Genomic DNA, 14,718 nt, shown 5'->3' on the forward strand with positions numbered 1-14,718 from the left:
CCACTTGGCGGCGCTTCGATCGGCCAGCAATTGCTATACGGAACTTGTGTGCAAACTTGGATACAATGGTGGCTCATGCATGCGAACCAGTATGCGATGGTGATTTTCAACGTATTTTCATTTAAATGTTTACACAGGTTTTTCGGGAAAGTTTGTTCCAGATTATATGTCTGTTCTCTGTGATACTACCGAGTGATAATACGTTGTACAGACAGAGTATTTCTTATTTTCCATACCGGATTGCTTGCGAAATACACGTATACGAACGATAATATCGAACATTGAAGGGAAATATAAAGGATCGTTAACCTGATGCACGGGTTTGTTAGCAAAAACGTAAATTGAAATTAGACGCGGCGAATTTTCAGTACGTATTGACCCGTGATCATCGATACTAGTGAGAATAAGGTTTTTTGAGGATAATTTCCGAACAACTATTTATTCTCTTATGCTTATGCTTATAATTTCCGAACAACTAATTATTGAGAAAAAAAAATTAATCGAGCCTTCTATACAAACCGAACCGAAAGATTCACTCTGCAAGATGCAAGAAGCTTCACGCGCGCGTCGTTTGTCCCCCTTCCCTATCAGCATACGACCACAGATCCTAGCCGATCTTCACTAATGCCACTCCCGCTCGAAACGATACTGAGACAAACTCCAATCCGTCAACCTGTCGAAGTGAACGAACTGACAGCGGTTGGGGATAGAACCCGACCCAGTCCCGAGCCTAAGCGAAAACGGCAAAAGGTGGCCTGTACCCCGGTTAGCACCGCGGGTAGGTAAGGGATAGGAGTTCTGTATCAGAGGTGAATGGCGACAACGATTGGCCTCATGTTGCACGATAATGCAGTTTGCCAACAAAATGTTTGAATTGTATTGAGCATCGGAAGGAAAATATTGAGCAGCTTCCAGAACTGCGAAAGAAGCTTCTATCAAAACGGGTTTTTCGTGTTTCTCGAATCCTGTAAACGCTAGAAACAAGTTGGTAATGAAAGGGTTTACATAGGTTAGATTTTACATGCATGCATGGTGTAATTGTTCAATGAAGAAAATATATAACCTTGAAGAACAACTCATGATAGAAAGAATGATGCATTTTATTATTCATTCAACGAATATGCGAATATTGCTGCTTCTATATTGATTATCTCTCATATTATTAAGCTCAATGATTATATTCTCGAGACCATCAAAAATAGAACTACGGAAACTATCTGATATGAGGAATAATTTTTCGTGTACAGTGACGAGTTACCGAAACGAAAAAGGTATCGTCACAAACATAAAATCCTACAGCTGATGCTGTACATTGCACTGCAAGTTTCCATTGCTACCAAAACTGAATGTTTGTTCATTATTTTGCTTTTTGCCTTTCTCATATAAAGAAAGGCTATGCAATCACTATAAAAATCGACTTTTTAACCGAGGCCCGGAGGGCCGAGTGTCATACACCATTCGATTCAGTTCGTCGAGATCGGCAAATGTCTGTGTGTGTATGTGTGTGTGTGTGTCATTTAAACTCACACAATTTTCTCAGAGATGGCTGAACCGATTTTCGCAAACTTAGTTTCATCTGAAAGGTATAACGCTCCCATAAGTTGCTATTGAATTTTTAGTTGATCCGACTTCCGGTTCCGGAGTTACGGGTTGAAGATTTCGGTCACACAGCAAATTCCCATATAAACTGGTACCACCATGATGTTCAAATGATGTAAAACATATTAAAATTGATGTAACATTACTCTAGTTTGCGGGTCTGGATCACTAATGATCAATCAAAGCAGCTTTGACCACATTGGCCACCTATGACGATTCATGACGCCCCGGGGAACCCGCCAAGTTCCTAAGCTAATATCACACCCATTCCCCAACGAATTCTCTACTGATTTTTACAAACTTGATTTCAAATGAAAGATACAGTAATACCATTGATTGCTACTGAATTTCATTCGGTTCTGACTCTTGATTCCGGAGTTACAGGGGTATTAGTAAGGATACACTGGAATTTCCCATATAAATCGGTACAATCGTAATACCTCAGAGGCTAAAAACTATTGAAATGGTCACCAAATTACTTCTAATCGCAGATCTAGATCACTGATTGCCAATCAAACATTCTTTGAATATATTGTCCACTATCAACGATTCCGGAAGTCCGGAATTTCGGGCATATTCCACAATTAAAGTCACATCGGTTCTTCGGTGATGACTGAACCGATTTTCTCAAACCAAGTCTCAAATGGAAGGTAAAATACGCAGTTGAGTATTGCGTCGCCGCCCCTCCCCCGCCTTGCCCTTACACCTCCCTCCTTCATCACTCCCCTCCCCTTGGACCACCCTCACGCCCGCATTTCCTTCATCCACCCCGTATACCGAAATACGATGAAGGATTTCTGACGCATCCTCCACTCCCACTCTACTTACCCCCCCATTCCCTCCACTTTCAAACCCATTCCACCAACATTTCAAAACATAATCACATCAAGATAACATTGAACTCATGCTGATTAAGCTAATTAAATATTATTCTTTTGCCTTTCTCATATAGAAAGGTTATGCAATTGCTCCAAAAACCTACTTTCTAACCGAGGCCCGGAGGGCCGAGTCTCATATAACATTCAACTCAGTTCGCCGAGATCGCAAAATATATGTGTGTATGTATGTGTGTATGTATGTATGTATGTATGTATGTATGTATGTGTGTGTATGTGCGGATTTGTTAACAAAATGTCCACATCGGTTTCTCGGAGATGGTTGAACCGATTTTTACAAACTAAGATTCAAATGAAAGGTATAATATTCCCATAGGTTGCTATTGAATTTCATTTTCAACCGACATCTTGTTTCGGATTACGAGTTGAAGAGTATGGTTACAAAACAAAATTTGTTGATTTGTCCTCATCGGTTTCTCGGAATTTTCTGGTTCCTGAATTACAGGGTGATACGTACGATCACGCAGCAAATCCCGATTCTAACGAATTCTGCGATGAATGTAAAAAGGTGAACTTTTTTCCAAAATGTAAACACAACTGTTGAATTTGTAGATCTAGGTCACCAACAGTCATGCAAAGTCTCTTTGGCCACACTGGCCACCATCGACGGATCCGGAAGCATCCAAATTCAGAATAACGGTTATATTGGTTTCTCGAAAATGTCTAGATCGATTTGATCAACTTAGTCTCAAATGAAAGGTGTTGCGTCCCCGGAAACTGATATTAAATTCCATCTCCATCCGACTTCCGGCTCCGGAGTTACGGGTTGTGGAGTGCGATCACATAGAAAACTCCGATTCAAACCGATACCGCGATGAATGCAAAAAGGTGCTCTTATATCTTCTTACCAAGTGTAATAAGAATGAAAGACATTTCCATAATGTTATATTGTACGAACCAGCTATTAAATCATAGTTTGGAGAAATAAGAAAGGCACAATTACACCTCTAGGTGGATTAAAACAGGTTTTTAAATATTGGGATACAGTTGTATTGGTAATACATCTAAGAGGCTTGGAATATGCTTGTATCAAAACTGTTCACTTATACTTTCTTCATTTCGTCTACGGAAAAAATAGAAATAAAGAACTGTACACTTGCAAGGGATAAATACCTCGCATGGTATTTTTCATTTTGGAGTTTCTCGTTTTAGTTATACGAGGGTATAGTATAGCAAAGCATATTTTTTTCTAACCCGAAAAAACAAGCGTAAGTTTAAAATCTCTATAATAACGAAAGCCTTGCGATTATTTTTATATTTTTGTGAATCATGCCTATTGTCCATTATGCCTAACTTACATTATGCCTAACGTATATTATTCAAATCGTCCGTTACGCCTAACGTCCATTATGCCTAACGTACTTATGCCTAACGTCGCGCACCCGATAGTGGAGCCACCTCGTTGGTGTCGGTCTTTAGTTTCGCAGCGGAAATAGGCTGATGGAAAATAACTGTTTGTTCCTCAAATTTTTTCATGGTGTGAATAAAATGCTATACATAGAATAAATACGATAGCGCAGAAGCCTAACCCTTAATTTGGTATATATAACGACTTGATCCCATGTAAAATGAGCATTTTACAGCCAAAACCATTTATTAAGTCGGATTTGCCCCACCTTACCCTACTACCAAATATCCTCCTCCCGTGATTCTTGTGGAGTGCGCAGTAGTATATACGGCATCTAGCAAAAGCAAGTATCGGACTAACATTCCTTCCCTTTCCTTCAGCCATCTATGTTCGGGCTTGGTCGGCGCCGGTATTGACCAACAAACACACCAGGAGTTGCACATTTAACCCTACGGAAGTCGCGCTTATACACAGGCCCACTGAACGAGCAGCCGCTGCACAGTGGTCGGAAATGCCAAAAACGTGAACTTAATTCACTAGAGGCCAAACCATCGAATATATTCACAGGGTGTCTTTGGAGGAATTGTTCGTATGAATATTCCCCACAATCTGAAACAATTGAAATTAGGCATGGCTTACTATGATCGAACTAAAAAAAAAATAACTTTTTATACTGACGAGATAGAAAGTTAGTGTCTTCGACAAAGTTTTAGGAATGCTTATAGTGAAGAATTTTGTTGAAGAACTTGAGCTTGTAGGAGTAAAGGTTATCGATTTATAAGGCGTTTTCTATGACTACCCCCCCCCCCCCCCCACATAGTTTTCAAATATGTAGGAAATAAAACTACATAATATTGTCGAAGACTGTATGTAAAAATACTCATTTGTTTTAAAATTATTGAAGATTTTTACATTTTTTTACACCATCTTCCATTACGTATAAGAAAGAAAGGTGCAAACCAACATTCACGAGCAGGCACTTTTTTAACTCCCTAAACTATGCACAATAAAGCTAAGAAGGTTTGGTGCGTGGCACTCTAGAACCCTATGAATAGCGTTATCTTACTTCATCATGTTTTTTGACTTTTTCCATACAAAAATCAGCAAAAAAATTTTTTTATGTTTTTTGCCCCAATTTTTGAAATTCTTGGTTCATTGTTCAATTACAAGTATTATTTTCATTTATACCTGAATATTTCAGATTTTATAAACGTGGGAGCAAAAATGTAAAGACTTTAATATCATTGGAGATTCCAAACTAATATATACTGAAATAGACATGTCATAATGAATTTAATGCTTACAAAAGAATGTCATACCATTATTTATTAAATTTTACGGAAAAAATCGAAATTTTTTTTGCTGATTTTTATATGGAAAAAGTCATAATAAAGTAAGCTTACCCTATTCATAGGGTTCTAGAGTGCCACGCACCAAACCTTCTTAGCTTTATTGTGCATAGTTTAGAGAGTTAAAAAAGTGCCTGTTCGTTCATTTTGGTTTGCACCTTTCTTTCTTTCACGTAGTTGAATTTGGTGTAAAAAAATGTAAAAATCTTCGATAACTTTGAAACAAATGAGTATTTTTACATACAGTCTTCGACAATATTATTAATATTGCACGAAAAGTCACAATGAAAAAAGTTATATTTAAAAAACTAAATTTAAGGGGTTGTCATAGAAAATGTCTTATAAATCGATAACCTTTACTCCTACAAGCTCAAGTTCTTCAACAAAATTCTTCACTATAAGCATTCCTAAAACTTTGTCGAAAACACCAACTTTCTATCTCGTAAGTATAAAAAGTTTATTATTTTAGTTCGATCATAGTAAGCCATGCCTAATTTCAATTGTTTTCAGATTGTGGGGAATATTCATACGAACAATTCCTCCAAAGACACCTTGTGAATATATTCGATGGTTTGGCCTCTAGTGAATTAAGTTCACGTTTTTGGCGTTTCCGACCACTGCACAGTGGTCCCACCATAGGCCAATAATGCAAAAAAAATATTTCGGCGAAGGCGTGTTTTTATCTTGCGATTACATCGTTCTGTATGTATATTTTATAGCTTCATAATTAATTTTGTCAATACTGAACTGGTTTTCTTAGTATATAGAAGAATGCATAGGGTGGCTCGTTATTTACCGATAATGTAAATAATATCGATAATCGATTGCTCGCCAGAATAATGTTTTTGTCGATCTGTAATTTTTAATATTCAATTTTTTTTTTCAGATTACACTACTATTAGCTTTGTATTAAATGATAATTTTCAGTTTTTGGAGTGTAAGGAGAGCAGAAATATGGGTTTATTTGTATAAGTAATAGAAAAAATTAACCTAAAAATTTTCAATATGACTTTAACTAACTTTGTCCCTCGATATCCTTCCCGAACTTCTTTTCAAAATGGTCGTCAGACGTTCGACTTCCACTTAAACTAGGCTTCAGCTGCGCATCTCTGCGCCCAGAATGCCTAGAAAATCTAAGATGTTGTACATGTTTAACGGGATAATGCAAGACGAAAAACTTTATATCAGGCTGTCAAATTATATTACGATAATAATTACTACTGATCTCGAGACTATATAGCTTCTTTGTTATTTTCCCAAAATTTCTTATCGATCGAATCATTAGAACTTGAGTTATATCGATTTATTTGACGCTTCTCTTTGAAACACATGTCACTACGGAATCTTCGATGTACGAGGCAAATATTTCACTCCACTTCGTATTACAACTACGTTCTCAAGTACAAGTAGTATTTCTCCATTTTAAAATAGCTGGTACTCGGAGTTTTTTTTATTATGGGATAATTTTTATTGTATGAAAACACGTTGTTTGTTCACGAAAACCATCATTTTAAAGGAAAAAAATACACGATTTATTTAAAATTCGAGATATTATGCTCACCGAAGACGATATCATAATATTTGCGTTCAGGTGCAGAAGCTACAATTTAGAGAACTTTCAATGAATAACTATTTATTTTTTACCAGCGCAGCACAACTTGTACTATTCGATACTAAAAAAAATTCTGGAACAAAAAAAAGTAAATGTGAATCCTAATGTAATAAGAAAAGCCGTATTACACTGTTAGGTGGATATAACCGATTTTTTATGGCGAAATTTGAATTCTTCGACCCAAATTTACTATAGAAATGCAGTTTTGCATCAAAATTTGCATTAAATATATTTATGACCGCCTCTCTTAAGGAATGGAACCACTGTGCACTGTGCGCTGGTGCAAGAATCTGTTTGTTCCGTACAGTACAGCGGCATACACTACTCGTCGACCATCAAGTATCGAATGATAAGGCAAAAAGGAAATTCAGCACATACCATGAAGGCACATAATTTCGCGCACCTAAGGCATGAGTAAACCTAAATTCGTTATGAAAAATCAATCCAAATTGTTAGAGTTATGCAATTGGTCCCACTGACTAGCAATTTTATCATGTTTCTATGGAAAATTATAATAGCAGGACAATTTAAACAGAATTACACAAAAATTGCAAAAATGAAAGATGTGTTGTTGCACCAAATTCCGCACATCATATAGTGCACTGAATGAAAATCCGCGCACAGGTGCTTCAAATTCCGCGCAGCGCATTATTTAGCAGGATTTCAACAAAAGTGGAAACTCATCTACATCTATTGGATTTTTTATGAACGTATTGTTTAAGAATACGAAAACCTACCTGTATAGAATTTTTACTCACTTTTAGAATGACGTTTGAATAAGGTTAACTTAGGTAACCGCGGTGAAGATAATTTCCATTAAACCGCGGTAAAGAATGTACCTTTGAATTGTTTTTTTGCTATGTATTCGAATTGTGGATTAATTCATTACATTTGCATCATTAGTTTTAGATTGGATTGGTTTTTACACTGCAGTTCCCTTTCTTTCTGTTCTTCGTCAAAAGTTTTTTTACTTACTCGTTTCTATCTGTTCTTCTTAAACTCGCTTTTTATTCAATCTCACTTCTCTTTTTTCTTTGTAAACTTATTTCAACAATTTTTTCTTCCTTCTAACCTCGTCGAAATATTGCTATTAAACTAGTCGCAACAAACGATAATTATTATCCTTTCATATTGTATTGGGATTTACGTTTGCTGGTTTGTGACAAGTATTATCAAAGGATTTTGCGATGTTGCCGGTTCAGCAGGTTCTGTAATCAAATCATATTCAGTTAATATCAACTCAGAATGAAACATCCAGAGTTTGTTCCATTTGTAACCTTGAGTTTATCTGACCACGTATTGAAATGTTGCTTTTAAATCGCAGATTACCAATGATAGAAGAACAATCTCTTTCCTTGGATACTGGGCGGATTACTGTCTCATCTATATTGTTAATTCCAGAAGGCTCAGAAATTGCTTCCAGTAACCGTTGGAAGCAGAAGTTTTGGAAGATTCGTACTAAAACCAAAGACATAAAAGAGTATGGGTCAGGTACATGTACTCTTTTATCACCTTGATTCAGTTCGAATCTTTCAAAACTCCGGCTCAATGTTTGAAGACAGGTTTGGTACTCTTCCAGATATGTTTGAATGTCGCTGAAATAAACCTTTTATCCATTACCTTCCCGGAGTTTTCGCAGCTCTTTAGATGAAATGGTCGGTGTTAAGTCAGACCGGACTAAATGACAAAATATTGATTTCGAGAAAAACGGGTTTAAAGTTTGAATTACAGCATTTTCCACGTAATAATTGGAAATTATTTTTTGCCATAATTCTTGTTTATGGTTACATATTTCAAAAATTGGCAAAAGTTGAATGTAGCTGAAGAAATTATTTATCCAGTATTGTCATTATCTCATTTTTTGAAGTTTTGCGACTTAGTCCGGTCCAACCAAATGTCCTTACCAGACCATAAGCAACGGTTTTTGACGTTTTCTAGAGTGTATTATATGTTTTTCTTGTTGGCCGAGACTACAATTTATATGAGCGGAATTGGGTTCGCCTAAATTTAGTGTACCTTTTTCCGCGCACTGTAATTTCAGCGATAATACCTATTTATAAGTGCGCTGGCCATTTTGGCGCTATGAATTGTTATTCAACACACTCTTTTTATTTTGGTGTTTACAAGTTTGAAAATAAAAATCAAACGTTTCGCTTCAAATTAGTTATGCTGTCTACATTATGGTCTTAACGCAATCGCTAAGAAAATATGCAAACATAGCGGCCACAAGGACGAGCGTTCTATTTTATTATTTTGCAGGTATATCAGCCGCCAGAAAAAAAATATTTTTTTCTCAGTCGGTATGGATAAACATAAGCAGCATAGGTGTATGCCATGTTCAATTATTGTAACTACCCTGTTTCTGCAATTTGACAAATGGTTCAGAGTGCGCGGAATTCTAAACTGCGCGGAATTATGTGCCTTCGCGGTATATTTATAACTTTTCCTTGTTTGATTGACCTCTTAAATGTTCTTTATTGACGGCTCTGCTCGGAATAGCCGCCTCGTGTATGCACATTTCCCCTTTTTTCGTGAAATTTTTCAATTTTAATTCAACCTATTTTCAACACAATACTTATATAGTACATCAATCTAATTAGCAATTATATTCAAGTCAGGTGTTTCTGAATCGATTGGTGTATAAATGATTGAAATCCATCAACTAATTGCAAAGTTATAACCGTACAAACCTTACATAGTTTCGTTACATAGGAGATTTTCAAAATTTAGAATGACACCCAGCCCCAGATAGTGGAGTAAGACATTTTTAATGTCAAAACTCGACATTTACACTCTGCATCAATTAACCCTCTAGTGCCCAATTTTTTTTTTGGCTTGAAAAAACTTTTGTAGCTGGGCTTCGTGATGAGAAAAACGAAAATAATGTTGACAATTCTTGTAAGTAATGGATTTTTCATTAAAGTCATAAAATAAGTAGGCCACCTAGAGGCGGTCTTGGGCACCTGGGCGAATAAAAAACAAAAAAAATCTTCTAGTTACTTCAACATATGCGAATACAGATGGTTGCTTATATATTGGACCTCATCAGAACGCAAATTACCTAAAATGTAAGGATTATATCTCTAGTGCTTTGGTTGTTTAATTAATCACTTCTAATTTATACTAGGGGAGTTCAGGGTCTGTTGGCAATAGTTTCACTTATCATGTTTTATCTTTTGAATTTAAGAAGATCGTATAAAAAAGAATGCGTTGCATAAAAGCGCAGACTGTTGGCTGCATCACGGAATTTTAAATATGTGATGCGGAAATCTCGCCAACTTAACACTATACGCGCAATGATGCGTTCTGACCACTTTTGATGATAAAGTATAGATCGCTTGAGATGTCTTTTCAATAAACTGCAAAATACTTGTTCTTATTTTTCAGCCTCAATGTTCCGACATTTTAAATTCGGTGCGCACTTCGTATTCAAAAGCGAATTTTCGAAATTCAACAGGTAAAATTCCGAAGTAAACAAACAAAAAAAAACAAATTTTGTTTGTGGTTACGGCAAGGGAAAGCTCTTTTCGTGCTATCGAAAAATCTAGTCATTCGTGGAATAGCTTTGAACTCGCTCTAAGTAACAAAAATGCTGAAATTTAAAAACTTCACATAGGGTAATGAGCCTATTTTCGCCCTAACCATGTGAATCCGTCTGTTAGAGTGGCGTTAGCCATCTTTATTCAAGGCATTGGTTCAAATGACAAGGTGATTTTTGTTATCATAATGGTTCATAAGAAGAAAGCAAAGATATTGGTGCCACGCATTGCATCAATTGTATTCCAAGTAATTAATAAAGTGGTGAGACACCCTCCTTAACCCATTCATGCCTATGTTGTTTGTGGACAACAACGTTTTTAAACAGCTATAACTTTTGATTGAGGCAAGATTTGCTCGCAAAAACAAGTAAGGATAATAAATGTGACTATTGCCTTTCATTTGAGCGTTAACAGTTACGAGGATCAGCCTTAGAACTGAAGTTATTGCCATTAGTCTGGTTGGATTCCGAACGAGCAGTGCTGCCAGGAACAGTTTATGTTGACAACGGAAAATGAATTTTTCATATATCTTCGTTATGGTGTAATATTTTTGAAGACTGATAAAACTTATCAATTTAGACCGTCTTTGGCTACGTTTACAATGCGTTCAATTGCTGTAAATATTTTAAATATTCTTGGAGAATTGTATTGAGCATAGGAAGGTAAAAATTTAGTAGCTTCTAGCACTGCAAGGGAAGCACCTATCTTTATGAAAAACGACTTTTCGTGTATCTTGATCTCGCCGTTTTCAAGGAAAAATAGTTTTGAAACCACATGCACTAGAAAAAAGTTGGGCATGAAAGGGTTAATACGACTGAAATAGGCTCTTCACTCTAATACTCTCGAAAACTTAATATCGCTTACAACTTGTACGAAACAGAATGTAATTTTCACCCAAAGTTTTAAAAATTAACCTTTTTCAGTTAAAATTGCAAATAATGCTAGTTTTGGTAAAATAAGTAATCACTAAAGACTGAAAATTCTACAGTGAATCTACAGTGAAATGCTAGTAACAGGCTACTCAAAAATATTTTTTTAGCTGTTGAAATTTCCAAAAATAGTTAAAATTTGTTTAATGGAGATTACCACAAAGCACAAAATAGTTTATTTTCACATTTTCCTCGAGTTTTCAACTTTGAGCTTCAATTGCCTTTGACAGAAAGCTACGAATATTCAAAAAATGTGTGTGTATGAAAGGTGTGAGCGTTAGGAAGAAATGCTAGTGCGGATGACAATATACAATTATGTTTTAGTAATTCTATAAGGATTTTTATAGAGACCACCTAGTCTGAAACAGTTAGCGCATTTTCAATCAGACACAGCATTACATAGCTGGTTTCTCATGGGAGGCTTTTCATTTTCGCCAATAACCAAATTTATAATCATAATTTATATTCTGAGTAAATCTAGGACCCAACGCACATTTATTCACATAGACCTACCAAAATGATTACTCGTGGAAAACCACAAACTTCTACAAATCTAGCAGTACCAACAATTTAACGTTGACCCAGGCAGGCTCTACACTCAGAGTAAGAGAAGTTATTGCCAGTCCAATGGGATGGGAACAACATGCATTTTTTAAAAAGTCGAAAACACCCATAGGCTCATTGCTCTAATTAGAAGCAATTTATTACAAAATTCAAATCCTTCCCATGGATTCGGGATTTTTTAATTTTAATCTTCGTTTTTAAATACAACGAATGCAGTCCATTAGAAGTCATAAGCATTCTTGGAATTGATTATTTAATAATGATTAATGGTAGCGTGCTAAGAAGATGCTTCGAGTGTTTATATACCCACAGGTGCATGTAAGTCAACGCACTTATATTTGAGTACATTAATTTTCCCACGATATGCTTAGTGCTACTGATTATCTTATTGCTTGTGTTAGGTTCCCATAGTAAGACACGCAAACTGTAAGCTCATCTCATCATCACAGAATTAATGTTACTGACTCGACAAAGAGAAAGACATGTTATAGCTAAAGCTTTCAAAGGGGAAAATTCGATCTTAGTAATTCTGATTGGGTGGCGATGATCTCCTATTTTAGTACTACGCTTTAGCTACTATCGTTAAGATGTTCCGGCCAGTGCATCAAAAAATCGTTCTTATTATACTTGTCAAATTAGCTATAACGGGCACTACTATTCCACGCCGAACCCCGAACCCACGCTACCGTCCGCCAAAACCGCGCTTCGAAGTGTTCCAGCCGAAGGGGCTAATAGTATGGATTCCCGCCGAGTCCGGTATCACGTCGTTTTCGTTCTACGGAAAACTAAACCAACCCTTCGAAGATGAATATGAACTCGGTCGGTGGACACAGTCCATTACCCGACCAAAGGACGGTCGCTTCATGTTTGTGGACCGGAAGATCGAACTAAAACCAGGGGATACGATCTACTACAGAACAGTTATTACGCACAATGATGTGACGTATCGTGGGAATCACGGAGTTCATGAGATCAGCAAGTACAGTGGCACGACTCCGGGAGGAAGTGGGGGTGGGGGAAGAAAAACTACGTCAACGACGACCACATTGCCTCCGTTTGTGTACAAAAATAACGAACGAAGGACCAAGGGCGTAGATCCGGATACGTACGTGCCATTGGGACCGTTTGACTATGAATCGAAGGAATCACCGCAGCCGCACATTCGTACTAGAACAATTACAACCCAGACTAGCGCGGAGGAATTAGGGTACAAAGAGTGCGATAAAGCTCAAACCCAAGTCAACGGTAGGAAAGTATGCAGTGGGAAATTAATTTTTGAAGAGACTTTCGACACAGCCGAGCTCAACGGACAAAAGTGGCGAATCGAAAATCGTTTCGCGTCGGATCCGGTAAGCGATAATTGCACAGGCGCATTGTCATTGAGTTAGGGTAAAGAGATTTTTTAATAATTTTCACACATAGGACAACGAGTTCGTGGTATACGCAGATTTCAAGGAGAACATTCAATTGCGCAACGGGAAGTTGCTGATCAAACCAACGCTTTTTGAGAGCAAGTTTGGTCCAGGATCGACAAACACAAAGTTTATGTTCGCTGCGGAATGCACCGGAGTGCAGAACTCACGTGATTGCATACGGGATCGGAAAATTGATTTTGATATGATTCCACCAGCGCTCTCGGCACAGATTTCCACCTACAATTCATTCAAGTTTATGTATGGTAAAATTTTAATCCGAGCTAAGTTACCCAAAGGGGATTGGATATTTCCACGTAAGTTACTTTTTTTTACATGAGCTTCAAAATAGTGTTGAATTATTTTGTAGAACTATACCTCCGACCAAGAAACGAATTCTATGGTCGCGACGAATACGCTTCTGGGCTGATGCGAGTGGCTTTTGTTCCCGGTGGGCCAAGACTGCGCAATCAACTGTCCGGTGGATTGATGCTGAACAATGCCGAACCACTTCGCTGCTCGAAAATGTGCACACTGACAAGGCCTCGTAATTGGAGCGACGATTTTCAAGAGTATGGCCTGACGTGGACCCCCCAGGGAATCTACATGGAAGTGAACAAAGAAGTCTATTGCCACATTGACCCGGAGGATGGGTTCTATCAGGAGATGAGGGCCTTGAAACCTCAGATAGCTAACCTGTGGAAACTGAGCGGAGACAAAATGGCTCCTTTCGATAAAGAATTCTATATCAGTTTGGGCGTGGGTGTCGGGGGTCACTACGACTTTCATCTGTTCCAGGAAAAACCGTGGAAAGATCTTTCCGTTAAGGCGATGCATTCGTTTTGGAGTGCACGAGGCAACTGGTATCCGACGTGGAACACGAATAGCACGCTTCAAGTGGACTACATTAGAGTGTATGCAATTTAGATTAGTTGGCAAAGAGAATATACGATACAGTCAGGTCTAGTACTACAAGGATTTCGTCTTAGCGATCTTTCTTGTTATCAATAGTTTATGAGATTTTGATATATAAGAACTGTGGCCAATAATTTCAGAATGGCCAACATTTTGTGCATGATTGGGCTTACAAGTTAGTGACATTGTTAGTTTTTTTATATTTATTATTTTTATATTTTTTTAATTGAAAGAAAGAAATACTGTATATGTGATATTGTTTGCATCATTACGATAATGTAAAAATTAAAAAAAACTCAAAAAATTGCCTTGATTTTTTTTAAATCAATAAACCCTATAAGAACGCAAACCTAAATTGGGACTTCTCCCTCAATAGCCAGTGAAATTGAAAACATCTTTTTAGCATTGAAAATGCTTTACTCGACTATATGGGGCTGGGGCTAGGATTCAAAGTAAAATTTGCATTTTGATCCGTGCAGGGCCGTCGAGAGCTGCGTCGGGCCCAAGGCTTGTATTACTGCCGGGCCCTTTTAAACCAAAGCCCTCTAGTTCAGT

At 37.2% G+C, this 14,718-nt stretch overlaps 1 protein-coding gene across 1 annotated transcript; it reads left to right on the forward strand.

Annotated features, from left to right (window-relative positions):
• Positions 1-12,418: 12,418 nt before the first annotated feature.
• On the forward strand, positions 12,419-14,432 carry LOC131692803 (beta-1,3-glucan-binding protein-like). Its single transcript, XM_058980091.1, has 3 exons — positions 12,419-13,185; positions 13,259-13,565; positions 13,619-14,432. Exons 1-3 carry the CDS (start codon positions 12,424-12,426, stop codon positions 14,173-14,175), a joined length of 1,626 nt encoding a protein of 541 aa, XP_058836074.1. The 5' UTR covers positions 12,419-12,423; the 3' UTR covers positions 14,176-14,432.
• The last annotated feature ends 286 nt before the right edge of the window (positions 14,433-14,718 follow it).

Source organism: Topomyia yanbarensis, chromosome 3 (genome assembly GCF_030247195.1).
Source record: "Topomyia yanbarensis strain Yona2022 chromosome 3, ASM3024719v1, whole genome shotgun sequence".
NCBI classification, from domain to species: Eukaryota; Metazoa; Arthropoda; class Insecta; order Diptera; family Culicidae; genus Topomyia; species Topomyia yanbarensis.